Source organism: Mustela lutreola, chromosome 4, assembly GCF_030435805.1.
Source record: "Mustela lutreola isolate mMusLut2 chromosome 4, mMusLut2.pri, whole genome shotgun sequence".
Taxonomy (NCBI): domain Eukaryota; kingdom Metazoa; phylum Chordata; class Mammalia; order Carnivora; family Mustelidae; genus Mustela; species Mustela lutreola.
Window position 1 is genome coordinate 184,856,292 of NC_081293.1, and position 24,985 is coordinate 184,881,276.

The window sequence follows — 24,985 nt, forward strand, 5'->3', positions numbered from 1 at the left end:
ATATGAGAGAGAGTGAAAGAGAATGAGAGAGAGCATGAGCTGGGGGAGAGGAAGAAGCAGACTTCCTATTGAACAGGGAGCCCAATGCAGGGCTCCATCCCAGGACCCTGGGATCATGACCTGAGCCGAAGGCAGAGACTTAACTGATAGTCACCCAGGCACCCCAAGACCACATTTTCTTTATCCATTTTTCTGCCAATAGACATCAAGGTTGTTTCTACCACTTGGCTATTGTGAATAATGGAAAATGAACACAGGAGGCAGACATCACTTTAAGATCCTGCTCTCAATTCTTTTGGATAAAATACATAGAATTGGCGTTTCTGGATCATAGGGGAGTTAGTTCTACTTTTAATTTTTTGAGGAAACTCCCTACTGTTCTTCACAGTAGTTGAACCATTTTATGTTTCCACGAACAGTGCACAGGATTCCAAATTCTCTACATCCCTGTCAAACTTTTTTTTTAATATACAACAGCCATCCTAATCAACATGAAATGATAATTCTTTGTGCTTTTGATTTGCATTTCCCTGAGGTTTAGTGATGTTGAGCACTTTTTTTTTTTAAATGTATCTGGTGTTTATCTGTACATCTTAAATAGAGAAATGTCTAAGTCCTTTGCCCACTTTTTAAAATTTGAATTCAACTTAGTTAACATAAAGTGTAGTATTAGTTTCAGGGGTAGAATTTAGTGGTTCATCAGTTGCATACAACACCCAGTGCTCATTCCATCATGTGCCCCCCCTTAATGTCCATCACCCAGTTACCCCATCCCTCCAACCCCCTCCCTCCAGCAACCCTCAGTTTGCTCCCTGTAGTGAAGAGTCTTTTCTGGTTTGCCCCCCTCTGTTTTTTATTTTATTTTCTTTCCCTTCCCCTACGATCATCTTCTGTTTTGTTTCATAAATTCCACATATGAGTGAAATCATATGGTATTTATCTTTCTCTGACTGACCTAAAAGTCATTTGTTTTCTCATTATGGGGTAATAGGAGTACCTTACATACTTTGGGTACGAACCCCTATTAATCCCTTATCAAATACAAGATTTGAAAATACTTTCTCCTATTCCGTAGGCTGCCTTTTCACTCTGTTGATTGTTTTTTCTGTTGTGCAGAAGCCTTTTAGTTTGACCTAATCCCACTTGCCTATGGTTGCTTTCCTCGACTGTGCTGTTGGTATCATATCCATGAAACCATTGCCAAAACCAATGTTATGAAGGTTTCCCCCTACATCTTCTCTGAGGAATTTTATAGTTTCAAGCCGCAACTTTCTTTATCAGTATTTGTACAGGTCTTTCTACACTGCAAAACATTTTCATATACATTAAGTCCTTAAAATAGAAATCTCAGAAGGAGGTTCCTTGGAAGTTGGTGTTGCGTCATGATGACAGGCTCTGAGCCTTTGGGAGTTTTACTCTGGAGGTCAGGGGAGGGTGGGAATTCTCATCCTAGGACATGTCTTGGGAATCCTCTATCAGCTCTCCTACTGGAAAGGGTTGAGCCACGCTGGCTTAGCAATCCTGATCCCATGAAGGAGCTTACTATATCCAGAGGCTCTCCCGGAAGCCAAAGTCTGGCCTTGTGCCAAGGAGATGGTAGGCAAAAGCCCATCTGGGATTGTGTTCCAGGCTTCTTTTAGCAGAAAGGAGAGCCCTTACCTGGAGTCAGAGAGTATGCCCTTCTGCTGACCTCTACGATTTTCATCCCTCCCTAAGAGTCACTAGCCACAAACCTTGGTTCAAAGCTGTGGGTCTTTTGTTCTGAAACTTATCATGTAAATTTCTCTCTGGCCTCAGGTAGCTGATATTCATCTCACTAACCATCACCCCCAAAAGGCATGCAGAGAAGAGAACCCAAAAGAACCTTAGATGTGCGGACCTTCGGCAAATCACTGCCCTTCTCTGCGTTTGGCTTCCCCATCCAGGAAATGGAGGTAAGAATCTTCACAGGCTTGTCCATAAGGACTAGGAACATAGTAGAGACTCAAGACACAATCCATCACTCTCTCATTTCATTTGAAGGATAAGAAAAATGGTGGAGTCTAAGGCCCCTGCCCTTTATCACATGAGGTGGATAAAAACCAGCAATGAGGAAGAAGTACATAGGCTGTCCTTCCAACCAGAAAGTCAGGGCCATGGGGCACAGACCAGGGGAAGCCATACTAGGTTGGCATTAATGCAGGGATCTTTGCTAGTGGACCTGGTGCTGAGCTGGATCCAGGAGGTGGGAGTGCCCCCGACCCTCCACCCAGGGCAGGATCTATGTTATGGTGGGGGCATATTCCAAGGCAGGAGCCATGTTACTGCAAGAGGGTATTTCAGGCCAGGATGTATGTTACTGTGAAGGAATATTTCAGGACAGGATCTATGCTACTGGGTAAGGTGGGTATTGCAAGGGCAGGATCTGTGTTACTATGGGGGATATTTCAGAGTGGATCTATTTTACCATGTATGGGAGATATTTCAGGGTAAGATCTATGCTGCTGTGTAAGGGGGGATATTTCAGGGCAGGATCTTTTGTCACTGTGGAGAGATATTTCAGGGTGGGATCTATGCCACTGGTAGGGAGGGGTCAGGGTCAAAAGGTGACAGCGTGTGTGGATGTTGCCGGGGAGAACTGTGATTGTATCAGAAACCGAACAGAGCCACCAGGAGGTACCAGGGTTCATGAGCAGAGCCTTCCTCCTCACAGCTGTGGGGAAGGTTGGCTGAGCAGACAGAGATCTCCATTTTCAAGAAAGAAATCAGGTGGCTGCAGGTAAGGAGTTCTCTTAGTAATACCCCCTTGTCCCAGGGCTGCATTTTCTTCTGGGTGCAGATCTGTCCCCCAGTGGGGCACATCCGGGAGGCAGGTGTGTGTGGTAGCGGTTGAAGGATGATGTTGGGGAGGGGTGATTCGATAAAAACCTGGGGCAGGTAGGTTTCTGAACCTCTCTGTGTCCTCTCAGTGCCCAGATGAGGCTCTCCAGGACACAGCCTCTGCTCCCGGGGGCCCCAGCAGAGCTGTGGGTGGGCTGGTGGTGGGAGGCCAGGAGCAGGACCAGGGGAGAGAAACCAGGGAGTGGGGGCAGAGGGGGAAAAGCAGCTCCTCAGGGGTGCTCAGAGACCCTGCATCCAAGGCTGCCCCAGAGCCAGAAGGGACAGGGCCTCAACCCAAGTGGAATTTGGATTGAAATGAACCTTTTACACTTACCCTGAAATCGCAGGTGCTTTCGATGGGACAGTTTCTTTAGACATAACACATAATTTAATGGTCCACCAAAAGCCTTTTAAAGATTAGTCTGCCACTCACTGCAGCTGAATTTCAGGAGGGTCCTCTGAATGGCAGGTGCCCCATGGGCGAGGTTCAGGTAGGGCTCACTTAGGGTCCACACAGTCATGGCCAGGGCGCTCCGGATCAGATTCAAATCCGCGTGCCCCAAAGCCTGTGCCGGTTCTGCTGGGCGCCTGACCCCTGTGTAACCCCTTGCCCCGGGGTGAGGTAGTTCACCCCCAGAGAACAGCAAGGGGGCGCCTGCCCGGCCGGTGCTCCTCATACATGGCCTCGTACTTGGCCGATGCGGTGGACCCTCGGGACAATGTTAGGCCACCGGGAAATACTGCGGCAGGGGGATCCAGCGAAAAGTGGCCAAAAGACCAGAGTATATTCTCTGTTTGGAGAAAAGGAATTTTTCCTCCTTAAATTGGAACACGACCTGCTTCCTCTTGTCCCAAAGAGTGACTCCTTTTTCCACCTCTTCTTGCTATTTTAATCTGAGCTTTGGACGTTCTCTTCTGTGCAACGGCTCTCATGCGCCGTCCCCAGTTGTTTCTTACCTTCTGTAAGACATCATTCCCCTGGGCCCCTCTCCTACATGCATCTGCTCTCTTCCCACCTACATGTCTGCATCTTTTCCCTTGACATGGGGAGCCCCTGGTTCTCTGGACCCCGTATTTAAGCTGTCTTCTGTAAGCCTCAAGGTAACTCTAGAAGGTAGGTGTCATCACCCAATTGAGAGACGAGGAAACTGGGCTCCATGCCAGCTGAGTGGGACCAGTTAGGGGATATCCATTCTGTCCTCTGTGGGCACAAAGAGGATGCATGGGGCACCTGGGGGGGGCAGAGGCAGTCCCCCCCAACCCCCACCGCCTCCACCTGAAAGGGAGCTACCACCCCCACCCCCACCCCAAGGTGAGAAGGTCAGCTTTCCCTTCTTGCGTCCCCTGCAGACAACTCGTTACTTTCTTGCTTCCACGGCCCGCACCCTCATTGGCCCGCCACCGAGCATCCCCATTGGCTGTGGGGGCCAGAGACACGCTCTGATTGGCCTGCACCCAGTGCCCAGGAGCCAGGTCTGTCTCCCAGCCAGGGCGGAGCCATAGTTCCCAGGCTGGCTGGCCCTCAGGACAACTGTCATGTGTGTCAGGGCTTCGGGTGGCCTCCCGCATGTCCGGGGAGGGGGGACGTCGTGAGCCCGGGAGCCCGCCTCCCTCCCTCGGTGCATGAGCATGGACTAAACGCTGCAGGTCCCGTGCCTGAGCATCTTTGGCAAGATGCCCTTGGCCATGTGCTTGTTCCCGTACCTGCCGTGGATCCATGCCTGCGGATCCAAGCGGGCGACCACTGAGGTCTGGGGCCAGGCTTACAGTGAGCGTTTGTATCACCACCACAAACCAGACCGTTCTGAGGATGATTCTGGATTTTTTCTCTGACATGGTCTCATAAGCATAATGAACCAAAGGAAGATGCCTGTGGGTTGCAAAACATTATCCAGCGTATTGTGTACGTTTGCCTAGGGTTTGCTGAAGAGAACCACACTCAGATGTTTTGTGGAGTGGCGCTTAAAAATGATGAAAATTTCTCTGAGTCTCAGAGAGGGTGAGGTCATATTAAAAAAAAAAAATTCATTTAGGGAGTTTTAAAAATGTCAGCTCCAGTGGGTATTAAGCGGCATTTTAATACCTAAGTATTTGGTAATGAAAGTATGCTTTCCCTTATAGATGAGAAATAATAAAAGATAAGGCATGACCATGTGAATCATCACAGTTTCTTTCCAGAAGAATGCATGGAGGCAGCGGTCCTCTGACTTTGTTAGACTGAAGAGTGTGCTTAGCACGCTGATCTGATGAACAGGTTTGGACACAGTAAAGAGCTTTTAAAAGGGAATATATATCAGAGATCTGCACATTCTGAAATGCCTAGAATCTTTGGCCCCAGTTTCCTGAAGAATGAATGGGGTTTGCACAGAGAAAGTATCCAGTGAACAGTTGTCCCTGGGGCCACAGCGCCCAGAATTCCTGCAGATGCAGCTTCCCACGCTGCTGTGGGACCAGTTAGGGGACAGCTCTGGGCTCCATCCATGTCTCATGGGATATGAGCCGCCTGTGCCTTTGCCCCAGATAGTCATAGAATCCTGACAATGGCCTTAGAGAGGCTGAAGAGTTTAAACTATAATCTTGTGAAAGGCTTTCTCCCCTCCTTTCTACAGATAAAGACATTAAGACCTCAGGCTTCTTGGCTTATACAAAGTCACATGTCTGCTTAACACAGAGCTGGAATTACAGCCCAGATCTTGAGCCAGTCCCCACTCCAGCCTGCCTTTCCCTACACCAGTTTATCCCACTAGCCGGCACCATCTCCAGGTGTGGCATCAGACATCACCCCACCCACGGCGGGTCCTTAAGACTAGCTTCCCTCCACCTACCAGCTCCGTACTGACTTCCCTAGATTCGCACATATTCCATTTGCCCAGACATTCAAACTCAGCCTCCGAACATGGCAGGTTTCCTGAGTCAGAATAGGATATCCATGTTCTTGCCCTGGGTAAGCCCTCCCCAGCCGTCTTCTGGGACAACTGGCCAGTGTTCCCAAAGCTTTTTAAACTTCTCAAATGCGTGCTTCTCACTGTGAGTCTGGCTGAGAACTGAATTCAAGAGATCTAATGTTTAGGCTCCAGAGCAGTCTTTTGGGTTTGGGTCAGACGAGCTGTTATTCCCTGCCCCCAGAGTCTTTTCTTAATCCTCTCCTGTCGTTACCCTGTTCTGACTCGACCTGGAGAGGGATATTTTAGATGCTGGATATGTGAATCCTGACCAAGAATCATACTCATTTGTTGTCAAAACAAAATTAAGTTAGAAACTGGTGTGGATGGGACTGGGCGACTTCTTAGAGGAGATGGGCCCGACCCTAGGTATTGAAGGACAATTTGGCTCTCCATAGGTAGAGACTAGGGGTGGGGGACAGAGAGAGGAGCCGCGTCCCCAGTGTGAGGACAGGCAATGGGCCGCAGAATAGAGGGTGGTGGGCAGGAGAGCACATGTTTCTGTTGCTGTAGTGAGAGAAGGGAAAATGGGGGGGGGGCGGTGGCTGCTCTTAAAATGCAGATTTCCGGGCCTTGGGGATGACAGCTCAGACTATATTCTCTCCTTAGCACGCTTGGCACCCGCACAGGACATTTAAGAGAAAAGGTTTTGTTTTGTTCTGTATTAAAGAAAACATTCCTTCTCAACCTCATTTTTCCAGTTCTCTCTTTTCTAGCAAAAGAGCCAACATGGGAAAAAGGCAGAAGGAGGGTCCTGCCTCCCCTCCCCACCGAGACTGTGGCTTCTCTGGTACTCATTCCTGGGCAAGTCACCCCTTGACACAGGTCACAGGTGCAGACGGCACAGACCCCCCTGTTTGATGGCGGCAAAGAGCTCGGTCTGAAAAATACCCACCTCAGCTCCCGTCAGGTCCCCGGCACAAGTCCGCAAAGATACCTCGAGAAGAATGCCTTCTGGAGATCACAGCAGATCGTTCCTAGCAGAGAGCAGGATGCAGCAATTAGGAGTAGACATTTACAACTGTGTGAGGTCTTATCAGCCTTAATGTCAGGCTTAATAGCTGCTTTAATACGTCTCACCATCCCTGCGGCTTGCCCCCCCCACCCCCCACCTCAAGAGCTTCTGACTCTGGGCTGAGGTGGGCAGAATGATCTGGGACCATCCTCACCCGCAGTGGCAGGCAGTGAACGCTGTCCCCTGGGGTAGAAGTAATGGGAGGGTCTGTCCCCTGTGGGAGAGGCAGGGAGCTGCACACTTACGCAGGACTGAAACCACACAGCCATTTTGGAATTGGGATGGAGCATGTCTGGGTGGGAGCCTAGGAGGAAAACCGAATTATCAACATCGGCACCTCGAGAACTCCAGATTCCCCACAAGCTCGGGACCTTTGGTGTCAGTATTCTGAGTTCATTAGAGAATTCTGTATCTTGGGAGAACCATGGCGTTTTTACCTCTGTTCGTCGACCTAAATTCCCTGGGGTCCAGGCACATTCATTTCTCCCAAATTTAAGCAAATAAAGAAAACCTATGTTCTTAGGTTCAAAAGGTTCCCATTGCTCTCCAGGCCGTTCAAAACTTCCCTTGTTTCGCTTTGCCTCCCTTTAAAGATGTGTCCCCAAGCTGGATGGGCCTGCATGGAGTCCGCGGCTGCCCTCCACGTGCTGATGGTGCCTTTGCTGGTAATAAATGTTATAGGAACTTCAAGGTCAGGGCAGACCCCCCACAGCGGCACTCACTCACCACCTTCCGACATTGTTCTGAGAAGCAAAGCGAGGGCAGATACGCCGCTGGAAGAGAGTAAAATGTTCGTAGGAGATTCGCTTTCAGCCCTAAATGGTGTTTTGCTTTATCTTATTTTTCAAAGATTTTGTTTAATTATTTGGCAGAGAGCATGCACAAGCAGGGGAAGTGGCAGGCAGAGGAGAGGGCAAAGCAGGCTCCCCACAGAGCAAGGAGCCCGATGTGGGGCTCAATGCAGGGCTCGATCCCCGGACCCCGGGCTCATGACCTGAGCTGAAGACAGACACTTAACCAACAGAGACACCCAGGCGCCCCATCCTAAGTAGTGTTTTAAAATCCCACACTGCCTGGTCAGCTTCACTGTCTCTGTGGCTGAATTCTCCCCCCAGAGTTTAGCGGGAAAGCTTTTTCAAGCCTCCTCCCTGGCTCCTCCCTCTACGGAGGAGAATCCATTCCCAGCTCCCAGCTGTGGTTCGCGGAGAGATGCGTCGCTGTGTGCGCCTCGCAGTGGCTCCAACTGTGAACATGGCTGCATCAGCTGGGGAGCAGGCTGCCCCCCAAATGCCTGGGCTTACCCCACGAGATTCAGAGCCGGTGTTGTTGAAGTGGGGCCTGGGCCTATGTATTTCCTCCAGTGCCCCCCAGGGGACTGGCACACATCAGAAATGGCAGGCCCTGGCTGAGGTCGTGCATGGTCCCCACGCAGCCGGACTAAGCTCAGGGCCGTGTGGACCCAGCGGAGGGCTTCCGTTCTAATTCACTCAAAACCCCTGAATACCTCTTGCAGGGGACAGGGGTGATGAAGATGCAGGCCCTCTGTTCACAGAGCTGCCTGTCCTCTGAGTGGTGGGGTGAGCACCCAAAGGCAGGGTCCCTGTCTTCTGTTAAAACTGTTCTGTATCAGCCCTGGAATGGCTTCTCCTCAGGAAGGGCTCCTGGTTTGTAAACTCAGATGGGACAAGAGACCACATAAGTATCATCTTCAGAACCCACTAGAAGCAGGACAAGGCAAGCCTGCTCCCACTTCTCTGTCCTTATGTGACTTTTTGTTTTCACAGGTAGAAGGCTGCATCTCTTCTATTTGAGTTATCAGATATATGTAATATTATATATTAAAAGGTTCATGACTCCAAGGAACACAGATGGATCTCCTTTTGTATAAATACCTGTGTACCGCTACTCAGATCACAGAGGGGTGATTCCCATGGCGGGCAAGCCCTGAGTGGGTGGGGCACGGGCCTGCTCAGCGTCGCACAGACTTGGCCACCGCCTGTCAACTAACAAGTGTCTGGTGATTACCGGCAGTGTTCCGGAAACTTTCGTGTCTGAAGCAGCAGCACCCTTTGACTGTTGAGTCAAATAGGAGTGGTTTGTGTTTCTAGGAGTCCAGTTCAAATAATGGATTTTTTGTCATCTATGATTGTGTATCTGTTATTGATTGTATTCACTGGTTGGGGCCCCATTCCTTGGGAATGATACCCCCTTTCTTTCTCCTTCGATCTTGCCTTCCTCTTTCTTTAACACTGCATCTTTATTATTTAGGGCCCCCAAAGGGGATAATATTACGTTGCAGCTTCCCATGGCGACCTCCGGAGAAGGCGGAAACCCCAGTGGCAGAGCGCCCCCTTGGCCCCTGGCACAGCTACAGGAGCTCGAGCCACGGGTGGCCCGCCGACGCCTGTCCCAGGCCCGCCACCGAGCCACCCTGGCAGGGCTGTTCAGCAGCCTCAGGAAAACGGTTTACTCCCATTCCGACCTCACAGCCTCGAAGGTATGGGGAGCTGGGTGTGAGAGAAACAGTCTCCAGACAGGGAGGGACTGTGGGGCGAGGGGAGGGAGGACTGGCCCGCCGCTCCCACTCCCACTGTCCCCTCCCCAAGGGTGGCAGCCCGGGTGGGTCAGGGATCCGCTGTGGGCATCTCCGATCGGCTGTTTGTGGCCGCATGTGGGTACAGCAGGAGCTGGGCCTTCCCCACCTGGGACAGACAGGCCTGGCACTGGAAGGGAAATAATAGGGACTGGCCAGCCTCGCCCTCCAGTGGACGGGGTGAGTCTCCAGCAGCAGCTTCTGGACGCTGCCATCTCCATCTCTCTCTCTCTCTTTCATACACACACACACACACACACACGTGCAGCTTGGTTTTGTCCACCAACCAGGTCTCTTCTGCAGGCACTGGAGCTCTCCAGGTCAGCATTTACTTTTTCCTGCTCTAGATTTCACCTCTATCCTTCTGTGGCTTCTTTCTTGCCCTCTTGTGCCTACTTCTTCCTCCTCTGTCAGAGCACGGAGGAAGGTCCAGGTGGTTTGGGTGATGCTGGAAGGCATGAGCTCCTATCATTGGAGGAGCGTTACAGGAGGTTTCCAGCAGGGGAGGGGGCTCTGAGAGCCTGTTCCCCACCCTCTCGTAACAGAGGAGGGACTGGAGTCAGAAAGGATGCATCAGCCTGGCTGGGGGCAGGATGAGGAGAAGAGCCTCCGTTTCCAGCTCCGGGCCTCGTGCCCAGAGCCACGGCATCTGGGAATGTGTCTTGATTTTAGTGGTGGCCCCCCGAGCCCCTGGGTGCAAGGTACCAGGTAGGGGTGTGAGCGTTTTCCCACCAAAAGAATCGGAGCAGAGCTCCCACCTGCTCTCGTAGAAGGGCGTGGAAGGTGAGAGGTGTGGGGTGGGCTCTTCCTAATCCCTCTACTGAGCCAGGTGAAGGGGCTTAGGGCCAAGAGCCTGTCTGCGCCGTGTCCCCTGGATGGACAGGAATAGGCTGCCTATTCCCAGGGGTCCGTGGAAAACCCCAAAGTCGCTGTCACTGGCCCGTGAAGAAGTGCACACAGACTGGGAGTGTAACCAGAGAAAGACCATGTGTTCAGGGCCCAGAAGGAAGGAATGGAAGTAAATGTAGAGGAAAACTCACCTGCACCTGCTACGGTTTGTACCTCACGACGTGGTGGCTGAAAGCCTGGCGGACTGGCCTCCATCCTCGGGAGACATGTTCCGGGCCAGGCTTCACTTACCGCGTCTGTTAAACAGGCACGATAGTAACGGGGTCCTCAGGAGCCTGTGGTGGCCTCTCATGAGGTGGCTGTGTGCAAAGGTGTGGCGCCATCAGAGTGGTTTAAGTGTTAGCATTGCTTCCCAGCATGTTCGCTCATTTAGTCCCTGCCGTTCCATTCAGATCACCCCATTTTACAGATGAGGAAACGGAGGCGTCAGGAAGTCAAACCGTTTGCCTAGAACGGCACAGCTGGGAAACAGTGCACAGACCAGGAGTTCTCTCTGTTCTCTTCCTGTCTCGGTCCTGCTGGAGGGACAACCCTGAATTTTGCCTTTGTAAGATCCAAGAAGGCAGGATCTGAGCTACAGGAGTCAGGTGTAAGCAGGTCCTGTCAGTTTCCTAGGGCTGTCGTAACAAGATACCAGACACTGGGCGGCTTGATGCAACAGAAAGTTATTGTGGTGGACACTTGAGGCTCCAAGTCCAAAATCAAGGTGTCCACAGGGCCACGCTCCCTCTGAGAGAAGCCCTCCCTGCCTCCCAGGCTCGGGTGTTTGTTGGCAATTCCTCACCGTTCCATGGCTTAGAGATGCCGCCCTCTGATCACATGGCCACCTTCTCCCTGTGTCTTCACTTCCTCCTCCCTCTGTGTATGTTTGTCTCTGCTTCCCCACCCCCCCACATTCGGAGATGCTCTTCACTCCCTGTTCATTCCACCTTCGAAGAGATGTGTATATGGTTGCTTGCCCTTTAGAAGCCCTAGTAGTTTGCAGAACACGGCTTGTTTCTAAACATTCCCCATTTCTGGGAGAACCATTTCCAGAATACAAATTAAACTTCATGACTTCTGTGCGTCCGAACACGCTTCCCACCCTTTTTGTTGACAACGTCAAGGAATGTGGCTTCGCCTCTGAGGGAGGATGGCCTCAGACCGGGAATGGATTCCTGTGTCCCTCAAACCATAGACTGGGGGTGGAAGGCTGGCTTTGCAGCAGCGTCTGTCTCTGTCCTCAGTGGCAGGTTTTGAATAAGGCGAAGAACCACATCCAGGAGCTGGAACAAACCTTGGATAATCTGCTGAAGCTGAAAGGTAATAGACCCCCATCCGTCACCCCCATCTCCTCCCACAGAAAGTATGGTTGGTTTTTCCATCGAAAGCAGAGAGAGTGCCTTAGGCCAAGTGAACAGACACTTACTGCGTGCCTACTGTGTGCCGGACGCTGGGCTGGGCCCAGGGCTACAAGGAGAGTCATGCCCCCGCTCCTGGGGACCTTATAGTCTGGCAGGACAGACAGATGTTGTCAGGTACCTGATCCCATCTTGAGAGACCAGAGAGGACACCAGCCGGTGCTTGTCACACTCAACAGCAAAGCCAAAAACATGGCTCCCTTTCTTGGCACTCAGTCTGGGACAGGCGGTGGCCTGGGAAGGCGGGTCTCAGAAACTGGTGGAAACTGAGCTCTGAATGGGATTTTCAGTGTCTATGGAAAAGGGCCAGTTCAAGAAGCTCACATCTAGAAGGAGAGGGGAAACTGGACCCTTGACTCCCTTTTATTGAATCTGGGGGAGCTCAGGGACCACTCACAGTCCACCTGGATAGTGAGGGCGGGAGAGACTTAACAAAGACCACACTTCCCCCTTTGTGACCCTTGCCTTCACTTTCCCAACAGAGTCCTTCAACCTGGAGGATGGGAATGCAAATAGCTTAGAGGAGGTTAAGGCCGAATACGCAAGCATGTACTCTGGCAACCCCAGGTAAGACTCCCAAGCGTCACCTCGTGATGGGCAAGGTGGTCTCAGTGAGGCGGACAGTTGCATTGGGGTTTCCCAAATGATTAGCCACTGATCCCAGCCACACTCATCACGTAAGCCATCTTTTCCTTACCGATTGAAGATACATGCTTTATCCCATACTAAAATCTTACCAATACTTAACATCGTGGGCCCACATGAGAATGGCTAAATTTCTTTTAAAATCATAATAATCGGGATTTTTCACTATCAGTATTTTAAACCCGCAACAATGAAAAGTATGGCATCAGCTCGGGAACAGATTACATTTCATAATTATTAAATTTTAATTAATTACACTGTGAGGGAAATTCAGTGCCTTTGTTCAAGAGCATTTGTGTTTCTTCCCGGGAACTTCTTGTGACTGTTTTTGCCCATTTTCCTGTTGGGTGGGTGGTCTTTTTCTCACATAGTTGTAGAAGCCCTCTACGTGTACCAAGAAATTAGCTCTCTTTTAGGACATGACTTGCAAATAATTATCCCTTGGTCGTTTGTTTTATTATTTTGCTTTTGATGTTTTGTTTTTTGTTGTTGTTGTTGTTTCGGCCATGCAAAAAATGAAGTCTAATCTGCCATCCTGCCCCCGTGACTTAGGCTTGGGAGAATACAGAAAGGCTTCCTCTGCTCTGAAATGGAAAAAAATTTTTTTTTCTCTTTTAAGAAGGATCCTCCTTGGTTTTCTTCTGGTGCACTTGTATTTTGACTCAACATGATACCTCCTTGGGGATTATTCCTATCAGGATGAAGAGATTTGGGGTACAAGTCCTGGTTTTCCAAATTATATCATGTCGTTCCGTTCTTTTTTTTTTTTTAATATTTATTTATTTATTTGAGAGAGAGAGCATGAGCAGGAAGGTCAGAGGAAGAGAGAAAGAGAATCTGAAACAAACTCTGGGCATGGAGTGACGTGGGGCTCGATCTCGAGACCCTGAGATCATGACCTAAGCCAAAACCAAGAGCTGGGCGCTTATCCAACTGCACCACCCCCCATTCTGCTCCGTTAAGACTGCCTTTTGAAGAGCAGAATTTAAAAATTTTGATAAAGTCTAACTTATCCACTCTTTCTTTTTCAGACTGAACTTATGGTTTAAACCTAAGCATTTCATGTTTGGGGTGCTGTTGTAAGTGGTACTTCTTAAAATTTCAATTTCCAGTTGTCCATCACTAATATGTGGAAACACTATTGGTTTTCCTTTATTGACCTTGTATCCTGCCGCCTTGCTAAACACCCTTCTTAGTTCTAGTCCCATATTTGTGTGTGACTTCTGCCTTTCCAATCTATCTTTTATTTCTTCTGTTCCCGTTATTGGACTGGTGAGGATCTCCAGTACGATTTTGGATAGAAGTGGTAAGAGTGAACATCCTTGTCTTGATCCTGACCTAGGCGGAGAAATATTCAGTCTCTTACTGTCAAGTATGATGTTAGCTCTAGGTTTTTTGTAGGTTTCCTCTATCATGTGGAGGAGGTTCCCTTCTACTTCTAGTTTATTGAGAGTTTTTGTCATGAATGGATGTTGCATTTTGCTGAGTGCTTTTCTGAATCTGTTGAGATGATCGTATGGTTTTTCTTCTCTAGCCTGTTGCTCTGTTGAGTTCCACTACTTGACATTCAATGTTTGAACCAGCCATCTTGCACTCCTAGGATGAGCCCCGCTTGGTCCCAATACTAAAATTGTGTTCGGAATCTCAGTGTTGGTGTTCATGAGGAGCATTAGTTCGCAGTTGTCTTGTTTCTGTTTTCGCACTAGCCTGGTCTCAAATAAGGTTCTGCAGAAAGGTTCTGCCATCTGGTGCCCAATCCAGGCAGTCGGGAAGGATGCTGAAGTGGAGGAAGAGGAGGACGAGGAGGAGGAAGACCAAGAAGAGGAGGAAGAGGAGGAAGAGGAAGAAGAGGAGGAGGTGGAAGAGAAGAAAGTGGAGCTCTTAAACTCCCCAGTCACCTTGCTGCCGGACCTCATGGAATTTGAACGGTGTGAACGGCTGGGAAGGGTGGCTTCACATGGAGCCTGTGGGGAAGGGGACAGAGGCTCTGTCTGAGGCACACAGTGTCCTCAGTTCACTCTCGGACAAGATCCATAATCAAGGAAGCTCCAGAATTTCCATATGGGAGGGGTTGAGGATGAGGTTGGCAGAGGGACTAGAGAAATCATCTTGAAGCTACATCGTACAACACATACACTAAGCTTCCTTAAACTTCCCTATTTGGAGTTAACTTTGGAGGAACTGTTGATGGGGATAATGAAAACACACATGCCCTACCTGTATTCCTGGTCTCATAGTAAGAAACAAGGTGAATGACTAACTCAGAGGGCCATGCACAGCTTCTCTGCAGACCCAAGACCCATGGTGGCCATGTTGGCCTCTGGAGGTAGGGGCCCAATAGAAGGAGGGTCCTTCCACAGCTAAGCCTGAATTTCAGGCCCTGAAGTAAAACAAGAATGTGTCGGCACATTCATAGGGCTTGTAATTTGAAGTGGTTTTCCCATGGACTGAGAACCGAGCAGGCCTCACTCCTAGTTTTCTCTTCTGTCAGGCAGAGAGCTCCATGGGGACTCTGGGGAAGGACCCAGGGACAAGAATTATGTCATCCCTGATGGCTCCTGCTCTCCAAGGGTCAGCGGCAGGCAGACTAGGAAGGCAAAGCCCCTGGTAACCCACAGAGCTGTGGCAAGGCTCATGTGCGGTGGGCCACAGCCTGCTAACGGAATCCTGAGGAGATGGCTTGGGGAGGGACCTTCGGCCACTGGCTTCAGGTCTGGGAGATGACGCTGTTTCTGTTCCAGGTATCTCAACTTTTACAAGCAGACGATGGACCTTCTGATCGAGAGCGGGATTGTCTCCTTACACGAGGTGACACTCCCCATTGTCTCTGCTGCTATCTCCCACCTGTGGCAGAACCTCTCTGAGGAGAGGAAGGCCAGTCTCCTGCAGGCCTGGGCACAAAGGCACAGCGACCTCCAGGGCCTTGGCGGGGCCTGTCAGGAGCCGGCCTGTGCCGACGGCAGCATGAAGGACAGTGGGTTTGACAGCCAAGGCGCCAGCTGCTCTCTCGTCTCCACCCCGGAGGAGGTGAGCAGACCCTCTCTGGGCCGGGTGGAGGTAGGCGCAGGAACGACTCGGTCACCTTTGGCCTGGAGGCACCAGGGATCTGCTTGGGGTCATTTACCGAGTTTGAGGTAATGGTTGGATTCTGACTCCCACAGTGAGTTTCTGATTTACCTGACGTAAACTCCACAACCACAGAATGGCCTTTCTTTTTCTCCTTCTTCTGGACCTTTCCATGGGGATTATAGAAGAGAAGGCTTAGAAGGTTGTATCAGTTGGGATTATTTTGACTACAAGTTTCTTGCTTTTTTAAACCACGCAGAAACGTACTTCTCACAGCCAGGGAGGGCCCAAGATCAGGAGGGCTTCCTGCTGGTCTCAGGGACATCAAAATGGACCTGGTTCTTCCCCTCTCCCTGCTCTGCCTCATCGTAAACCTGGCTTCTCACCTTGTTTCCCCTCCCTACGTTCCCTATCCCACGTGACTGGGGAATGGCAGCTGGGAACAACCGAGCCCTCATCCCTCCTCCTCTACGTCAGGTCAGAGAGAGAAAGATTCCAGTGGCTTGTTTTTAAGGCTCAAGGAAGAACTTTTCCAGAAATTTCTGCCATACCTCTCCTGTCCTCTCATTGGCCAGAACAGGCCAGATGACTGAGCCAATGACTGACATCATGGAGACAGTATTGTGTGTGGACCCGTCAGGCCCAAACCCTCAGAGGAGGTCAGTTCCCATGGCAGAGAGCATTGCTGCCGTTCAGTGAAGGGAGAGGAATGCACGTGGAGAGGCAGCCATACCTTCATCACAAACGCACTTCTCAGAGCTCCAGTTGTCAGAAGCCATGGACGGCAGTGCCGTGTGTCTGGTGGCCCGAGGGGGGTCACTCAGTGCTGAGATCTGTGTGGGCCCCTCAGCTGCACTTCCAGAATTAGGAATTAGGTAGCCTGCGGCTACCACAAGGGCCACGTCTGTCTGACCTGCTTCTCCAGCCTGGGGCAGGCAGGTCCTCGCTCTCCGGGCCTGTCCTGTGCCTTGTAGGACATTCAGTACCCAGGCCTCCACCAGGAAAACGCCTCCACTCCGCTTTGCCCTGACCTCCCAAACGCCCCTCTGTGGGTGGTCCCTTTCAGGAGATGTCCTGTGGCTCTCTGGGGACCCTTAGAGCCAGACACAGTCCTAGTGCCCATGACCCTGGGGAACAGCCCTGAAAGGCCCGTCCTTCTGGAACTTTCCCAGCCCTCAGGGCCCTGGGCCTGAAGAACAACAGAATGCCAGTCACCCAGTCCACTGCTGCTGGTTGACAGATGAAGCCTAACGAGTGGGGTGACTTATCCAGGAGGCCCAGCTCCTAGATCTCCTTCACCACAGAATTTCTCAAATCTTTGTACCCTTTGGTCACCTGTGTATGGTCAACCTTCACCGTCTCCCCTGATGCTTCTTAAATGGAGTTTAGTAAAGAGGCAGGTATCTGGCTAATACCTCACACCCACTGAATCAGAGTTCCTGAGGGGGCAGCTCAGAGCCTGCATTTTAAACAGGCAGCCCCGGTGACCAGTGGACAAGGGCATCGCTGGAAGGAACTCCCTGTTCAGACAAGAAGCAGTCATCCACTTCTGCTCCCCTTCCCCAGCCGTCCCTCCGGGGACTGTGGTTTCTCATCTGTTTGTCCACTATTGTGGGGTCTACCAGGAGAGAACCTAAGCTCTCCTCCTGTCCAAGCAGGGCCAGGAAAGCAACAGCTAAGGACCTCATACCCCCGCCCATGTCAGCCGGCCTGGATGTCTTTGTACCCTGACGTGCCTTTTCCCAGAGGCTCACACAAAGCAAAAGGAAAGCATCTGCCAAATGTGCGGACAAGTCTGTCCCACTGGAACCTGTGTTTGCGCCTTTGCAGCACGAACTTTTCCTCAAGAAAGAGCTGACCCAAGCCACCGTCTCATGTCCCCAAATCATGGAAGCAGCTTCTCTTACCTTTTTCGGGAATGGCTGAGGGCTCCCATTCTCCTGCTGTTGGGGAAAGCTGGCAGCAGTCCCTCGGCTGCGCCCGGATCAGAGTTCTGCCACACCACCATCCCCAAGCTTGGGCCAAGCCAGGGTTGAGTGACAAGGTAAGCAGGACAGAGTGTGGTTCTGCGCAGGGCAGGGACAGAGACACAGCTACTCCCACGTTGGCTTCCAGATCAGTTGCAGTGAAACCTCTGTAGCTCCTGGTCCATCTAGAGAGGTCGTACAGCAGGACGGTGGTGTCTGGGGCGGGCCCCTGTGTGCAGGGACAGCTGTGCCGGGAGGCTCTGAGAAGCATGGCCCCATAAGTGTGCTGGGCGCTCCGGGACGACCACGGAGCCTGGCAGTGCCCCTCCCAGGCTAGTGGCAAGAGGGCAGTGTACAGGTGAGGATGGTGGCCCAGAACTTCAGTGGTTGATTGGCTAAGGCAGGAATTTAGGGCCCAGGACCCAGCCTCAGACCTGCTGGGGAAGCACACACATTGGATGGATGAGCTTCTGGACTGGTCCTTTCAGTGGCCTCTTTCCAGATCCTCTTCAAGATGAACAAAGTGATATTAAAAAGAAGGACACCATGAAATGTCCAGAAGATCAGAAGAAGGGCCACCTACATGGCCCGAGTCCCAGGGGATTCAGTTCAGGGGAAGCAAATTGTGAGAAGACAAGAAGGACAGACACAAGACTTCCAGAGAAAGAGCAGTGTGTCCCAGATAAGGGGACAGGAGAGACCTTGTGGAACCTGCCAGAACCTGCCAGAACCTGCCAACTTGGGGCCAGAGAGCTCCCTCTCCTCTTCTCCGGATGGTTGTGCTCAGAAACAGGATGACACAGTGAGGTGTGCCCAGTGAGAGTCTGGATGTAAGAACCTCCCATGCAATACTGGGCCCATTCTCATGCTAAAAAATGATTCATTCTTTAACTAAAAATTCAAATTTAACTCAGCACCCTGCATATTTATTTGCTAAATCTTGCATATTCCCTAAATGTATATCACATTCCTGTGGAATATTTAATAGTCTTCAAGAATTAAAGCCAAGCAGGACTGAAAAACCATCTAAATAACAAGATTGCAAAATTGGAAATACAGGCTATAATATGCCTCAGGAAATGACCAGAGGAAAATAGGTCAGTGTGTCAGCAATGGACCTGTCTGGCTGGGATGGTTTCTCAATGATATTATCTGTTTCTATTTTCCAAAATTGCCCAATAAACATGCGTCTCTTTTATAAAGCTGGTAATATTCAATAATAGCCAACAAATTGGGCATTATTATGTGCCCGGTGTTTCACGTAACTCATCTATTTAATTCCTGCAACATCCCTATGGGTAGGTTCTGTTATGATTCCCTTTGTATAGGAGAAGGATTTGAGAAACGAGGTCACTTGCCCGAGGTCACACAGCTTAGTGAGCGGCAGGACTGGGAGCTGGCTCTCTTGCAGCCCAACCCCAAACCACCAACCTCTTATCCCGCTGTCCTGGCACGAGACTGCTAGCTTGTGGATCCTGGGCGCCAAGAGCCTCTGCTTCTTGGGAGGTGTAGATGAGCCCTCTTCTGGTGTACACGGAAGCTCTGGCTGTTGCATTGAATGCCTGAGCTCCCACCTTCTAGAAAAAAAAGAGATTTAAGGGTGCCTGGGGGGCTCAGTCCATTAAGTGACTGACTCTTGATTTTGGCTCAGATCATGATCTCAGGGCCATGAGATCAAGCCCTGCTTTGGGCTCCTCACTTCATGGAGCCTGCTTGGGATTCTCTCCCTCTCCCTCTGCCCCTCCTACACTGCTTGCACACTTTCTCGCTAAAAAAATAAGAAAGAAGAAAAGAGAAGGAAGGAAGGAAGGAAGGAAGGAAGGAAGGAAGGAAGGAAAAGAGAAGAAAAAAGAAAGGAAAAGAAAAGAGAAAAGGAAGGAAGAAGGAAGAGAGACCACAGTCCCCGGGGGCTTCTCCATCCCTTGTAACCACCTCTGGGGTCTTGGTTTGTTCTGGGCAGACAAGAGCTCACTAGGTACTGCCTGGGAAGGTCACCAGACAGCGACCCTGCATTTGGGCCCCAGCTTCCACCCACCCTTTGGGAACGAGGGTGAAGGACAGAGCCTTTCTCCTCATCGCTGCCAGCAGCCCAGAGCAAACGCTGGTCTGCAGTTCTGACCATGTTCTGTGCCTTCCTCCAGATACTCTTTGAAGATGCTTTCGATGTGGCCAGTTTCCTGGACAAAAACGAGGCTCCGAGTACCTCCAGCTCTAGGTGAGGAAGGGGGTAGGACACAATCTGGGGAGGGGGCAGCTGGGGTGTTTAGGAGCTGCTCCCCTGCTGCCCGCAGAGGGGTGCAGAATTCCATGAAGTTCTCAGAGATCCACTTTGTCTGTGGTTCAAAGCGGGCTGGGCCTAGGACTGTGCGGCTGTCTGTGGGGGGGACTCAGTGTGGGGCTTTTGCGAATAGGAGACTCTCCCATCCTGGCCCAGCATGGAGACGCAGCGGGTTATGGGCTGTGGGTTGTCTCCATGCTCCATCTGCCCAGAGGGAGGGGGCCGTGGGCATTGCCACAGCATCTGCTCTGAGAGCTGGGCAGGGGCTCTGGGACATGGAGAGCCTGGGCCAACACAGAACAGGGCCTGCGCCCTGAGCGGAGGGCTTCTCTGAGCCGTGCAGGGGGAAGCTGCTTTGCAGGGGCTGCTGGGGACGGAGGTGGAAAGAAGGGAGCAGGGGAGAGCTGACCCCGTGGAGTGAGAGACACAAAGAGGGATATGGGGAGAGGCAAGACCGGGCTGGTTTAGCACTGAAATTCCCCGGCCATTTGAAAAGCTGCGGGCTTAGAGCCTGCAGGCACAGACCCTTAAGAAGGCTGAAAAAGGCCTGAACATTTTGTTTTCCTGCTTTGGGAGTGAGGAGACATTCCTGTCCTCATATTCCAACGACTAACCCCACTCTCCTCCGAAGCCACGCAGCCCCTGGTCACCTGGCTGCCCGGGGGGCGGTGGGGGGGCACCGGACCTCAGCCTGTCTCCCCACAAGTAGCCAGCTCCATCCGGCCTCAACAGACTCCCCCAAACCCTCCAAAGTGATTTTAGGGGGTGACTCCCACTCCCGTCAGCTGTGTGTGGGGTCTGGTTTTGCTGAAATGGGCTGGAGGTGGACTTTCCTATTTCGGAGCCAGGCTCCAGCCGTGAGAACTTTGGTAAGAAGTGGCCAGAGTGTACTTGCCAAGCAGGATCTGGAATTCCTTGCCCTGCTGATGGAACATGGAAACGGCCTACTGGAAAATGTTTTCTGCTATCCCTGGAGAAGGCAGGGATTGGTGCCAGAGGGTTTCTATGTGGCTAGTGGGACCCGCTTCTGAGAGAATGTGAGGTCAACATGTAGGCTGTCCCAGCACTTCAGGCTCCTGACGTCGTGGGGCTGCTCCCCGGTCCCAGGAAGGCCGGGGGAAGGAGCCTGCCACACAGGCCACCTCCCTGCATCATCGGGGCTTGCCCCCCCCATGGAAGGGGGACATCTCAGGGGACTGAGCTCCAGTGTGGCCTGTGCCACCTGAGCTCTCCGGGAAGCCACAGGGACCAGGACCGCGGGGCGTGGATCTCTGAGGGGGACTCTGAGGGAGAGAGGCCATTTTGCCCTTCTTCCACAGGCCACAGCCCAGAACACTAAATTAGGGCATAGGAGCCAGTCTCCCCAGGGTCTCCCTTTTCCCGTGGGTTCCAAACGTGACACGGAAGCTGTTTACGGGGTGTTTATGAGTGCCTGGTTCACGCTGTAATCCAGGAATTTTAGGGGGGGCCAGCAGAGGCCAAAGAGGAGGGTTCTGAGGATTGCTGTCTCTTCCCCTTTCTGTCGTCAGTTCGGTGTTTGCCAGCCACATCCCAGAATATCCGGAGGAGAAGTTTCAGCTCTACATGCAGATCATCGATTTTTTTAAAGGCCTTTGCTGTATTAACCCTCAGTTAAAACAGGTAGGACAGAGCAGAGCGCGAGGAGACCTCGTCTCACCTCCCTTAGGATGGCGGGAAGGACCCTTGAGGCCTCCCCACCAGCGGGACCTCACCTCACACCTCCCCTCACCTCACCCTGGGGGCAGACGTCCCTTTGTTCTCTCGGCCTGTCCCGTGGATGGTGGGCATCCGCCTGACACATCCTGGGGGATGGGCGACATCCAGGGAAACTGAGGGAAGAGGCACACAGATGGTCTCCAGGGCAGGACTGAGACAGGGGGTCCCCGGAAGTGTCGATCAGATCCCAGGGACCTGACTCTTCGCAGGCATTTGTCAACATTGTGTGACTCGTTTCCAAGAGGCTACGCTGTCCTGTCGTCTTCTGAGACCCTGAGTTAATATTTGCCCTCCGCGTTTGAAGGGTATTAATTTCCACTTCCCCAAAGCTGGTTGTGTCTTGATTACAAGGGACATCCCAGAAACTTCCATGGGGGAAGGAGAGTTATGCCTGAAGGGGACAGACCCTTTCAGATTCATAGCCAAGGATTTTCTCTACTAATTCAGCAAAGATACAACTGTTTCTTTAAAAAGGTAAAGCAGTAATAATGGCAAGGTTTGTCTAAAAGTAATTGGGGCAGCTTTCCAACAGATCAAAGTATAATTTGGGCCTTTCCCACGAATCCTTCGCTTCCCTCTGCCAGGTCCACTTCGACTCCACTTGGAGCCCAGGGCCCCCCTCTGGCTGCTCCCCACCTCCCATCAGCCCTTGGCTGGCCGTCTGGTCCTTCCCTGGCCATCCGGACACAGGGATGTCAGTCCACCTTCCCGAAGCCTGTGGAACAGAGTAACAGGACAGTCTTTGCTTTCCCTGCTTCCTTTCCCTGAATATAGTAGAAAAGCAAGCTCAAACAGGATTGGAGTATCCAAATAAAGTAAAATGCTCGAACTTCAGTCGTCCTGAGAGCTAACTGGAAACGCAGATTCCTGAAGCCCCAGCACCCCAGACTCTCGTTCACTGTTGCAAGGCAGGGCCCCAGGAATCTGTATTTTGAACAAGCTGTCCGGGTGGCTCTGGTGCGGGAGGCCCCTGGCCTTGGCTATGCGGTGCTGTGAGGAAAATCTCATTCTCTTCCCCACCCTCTCCCCCATCAGCATCACGAGGTCATTGGATGAAACCTTAACCAGCTCCTGGACAGTACCTAGGACCGCTGTAACAAATGACCAAACACAGTAGCTTAAAACAACAAAAAACGCTTCTCTCACAGTCCTGGAGGCTAGAGGCCAAATGAAGGTGCTGGCACCTCTGAAGGCTCGAGGAAAGGTCTCTCCTTGCCTCTTCCTAGCCCCGGGGGCTCCCGGCCGTCCTCTGCAGGCCTCGGCTCACAGCTGAATCCCTCCCACCAGGGCCTCCTGTCTTCACAAGGCCTTCTGGGAGTCTCTCTAGCCCTCTCATCTTCTTCTAAAGACACCGGTCTTTTGGATGAGGGGCCCACCCTAAACCCAGGAGGAGCTCATTTTGCAGTCCTTAGCTAATTATACCTGTAAAGCCCCTGTTTCCGAAGAAGGTTCCAGGTGGGCATGAATCAGGGTAGGAAGGATACGATTCAACACATCTCAGCACCCAGTACCAGCAGGCACCTCTCTCAGCCTCTTGCTTTCCCAACCCTGTAGCTTAAAAATGCCTCAGACACCATTTTCGGGGGCTTAGAGAACTGGACCATTCTGAACAACATTCAAGCAGTCAGTGTGACAGAGACTCACGGGCCGTCCCTCCTAGGACTCTTGGCCTCCTGGTGCCCCCTGCGCTCCACTCTGCTTTTTCTCAAGCTTTGCTCTGGTCTTCACCCTGAATGAGGGGGCCCATGTGATTTTCCCAGAGACCCCCTGCTGCCAACCTGGCCATTGGTCACCCCCGGGACCAGGTCCCACATTCATGGGATGGTTGACTGGGTTTCGGGACGCTTCCCAGGGCCCCAGGGGACCAACCTATGACAAACTATAGGGATCATTTTCTGCCAAGATGGGGAAATACAGGAAGAGCTAAACCCAGGAACACCCTTTTAGGGGAAGAGGTGATGGAGGGGTCAGAGAAGTCAGTGGAAGATCATTATAAAGGGAATTAAATAACGTAGAGCTACTTCTTAAACAATTAGTAGTTAACCCACATACCTACTTTAAAACTTTAAAGTTACCAAAAGAAATACAAAGAAAACTCAGTTTCTCTCCGACCAGCATCCCTTCCTGACTGCCCATTCACTTCCCCAAAGCGATCACCATTACTAGTTTCGGGACAACCACCCAGAGATAACCTGCAGAGGTTTATATAATCCTTCAAATACAAATGAGAACCTACACTACTCGTTATGTTGTACTAGCTTTTTTTTTTAAAGGTTTGAGAGAAAGGACACAAGCAGGAGGGAAAGAGAATCTCGGGCAGATCTCCCGCTGAGCACAGGTCCTGAAAAGGGGGGTGGGGGGACCTCGATCCCACGATCCTGAGATCGTGACCTGAGTTGAACCCAAGAGTCAGACACAAGTGACTGAGCCACCCAGATGCCCCCTCTTTTCTTTTTAAATAGTATATCCCCCAGAGAACAATCTCATTCCTATTATTTCAAACAGCTGTGTGGTATCCCCTTGGCGGGCACCCTGGTGTGATTCGCTGTCCTCCACCGAGGAGCATTTGGGTAAAGCTTGGAGAGGTCTCCCTTCTGTCTTATGGGATTCTGGAAGTGTTCGGTATGGAAAAGAATCCAGTTCCGTTGTGTCCAGGAAAACCCTTTCTGAAGATCATAGAAAGTGGCAGTTGCATGAAACGGAAATGGGACACCACCACCCCCCCACCCCACCCCCCCCGCCCCACTGCCCAGAGCCCTTACTTCCTGGCCGGAAGCTGGAGAAGAAGGTGCAGCCAGAGACGGGGTAGACTCTGCGGAAGATGTCGGGGCTGTCCCACATGCCTGGGGCCTGGGTTCCTTAACTACACGCTGATCCTCTGCCACCCTATGTTTTGCAGGAACCAGACCAGCCCATTGACGATGAGCTGGTAATGCTGAGGTGCCTGGAGACCTTTGATGATGAAGATCTGTGACACGGAATGGCTGGGACAGGACGGGGTGAAGGCGGTGGGCAGTTTCCAAGTATTAATGCCGGCAGCCAAGGCTGTACCCACCTCCCCCTTCCGGAATATTGCAGAATGTCCCAGAGCATTTTGTTGGTTTGAGGTTCTGTATTATAAAGGCTTTAAAAGTAGTGTGGCTCTGTGTCAGTCTTTCAGAGTTGTTTGGCGTCAGGTCACCTGGCCCGCTGCGAGGTAAACACCTGCTTTTCCTTTGCTCCCACTGAGGGGGACCTGGTGCAGCCTGGCTGAAGCCCAGTCCATGGGCCTTTCAAGAAAGGACAGGCAGGGTTTGTCCCCAGAGGTACCATGACACCAGGTACTTTTGGCAAAGGTTGGGTTTGGAGCATAGTTCTGGTGGGTTCTAGAGAGTTCTGGAGGGGCCCCTGGCTCATCATGCATGCTGTGGCAGCCCAGGAAGTGTGCTGACCATGCCTGTGCTATAGGAGCTATAGGACATCAGGGTAGAACGAGCTTCATCTGCCTCTTCTGGTACCTAAATGAAGCTCAAGCCCGCTCCTGCCGGGTTCTGAGTGCTTTCTGGCAAGGTTCCCGGGCGCGCACACTGCATGG

General features: G+C 51.6%; 2 protein-coding genes across 2 annotated transcripts in view; one reads left to right on the forward strand and one right to left on the reverse strand.

Moving 5' to 3' along the window:
• The first annotated feature begins 1,827 nt into the window (after nt 1-1,827).
• On the forward strand, nt 1,828-24,509 carry STRA8 (stimulated by retinoic acid 8). Its single transcript, XM_059171933.1, has 9 exons — nt 1,828-1,934; nt 9,085-9,313; nt 11,545-11,620; nt 12,201-12,285; nt 14,070-14,291; nt 15,105-15,390; nt 19,538-19,611; nt 21,204-21,315; nt 24,311-24,509. Exons 1-9 carry the CDS (start codon nt 1,870-1,872, stop codon nt 24,383-24,385), a joined length of 1,224 nt encoding a protein of 407 aa, XP_059027916.1. The 5' UTR covers nt 1,828-1,869; the 3' UTR covers nt 24,386-24,509.
• The window catches only part of LOC131829798 (solute carrier family 23 member 2-like), a 51,627-nt gene continuing 47,724 nt past the window's right edge, over nt 21,083-24,985 (reverse strand). Inside the window, exon 12 of the mRNA XM_059171924.1 lies at nt 21,083-22,126. Within this exon, the coding sequence (XP_059027907.1) occupies nt 22,107-22,126 (20 nt within the window). The 3' untranslated portion in view covers nt 21,083-22,106. The remainder of the gene's footprint in view (nt 22,127-24,985) is intronic.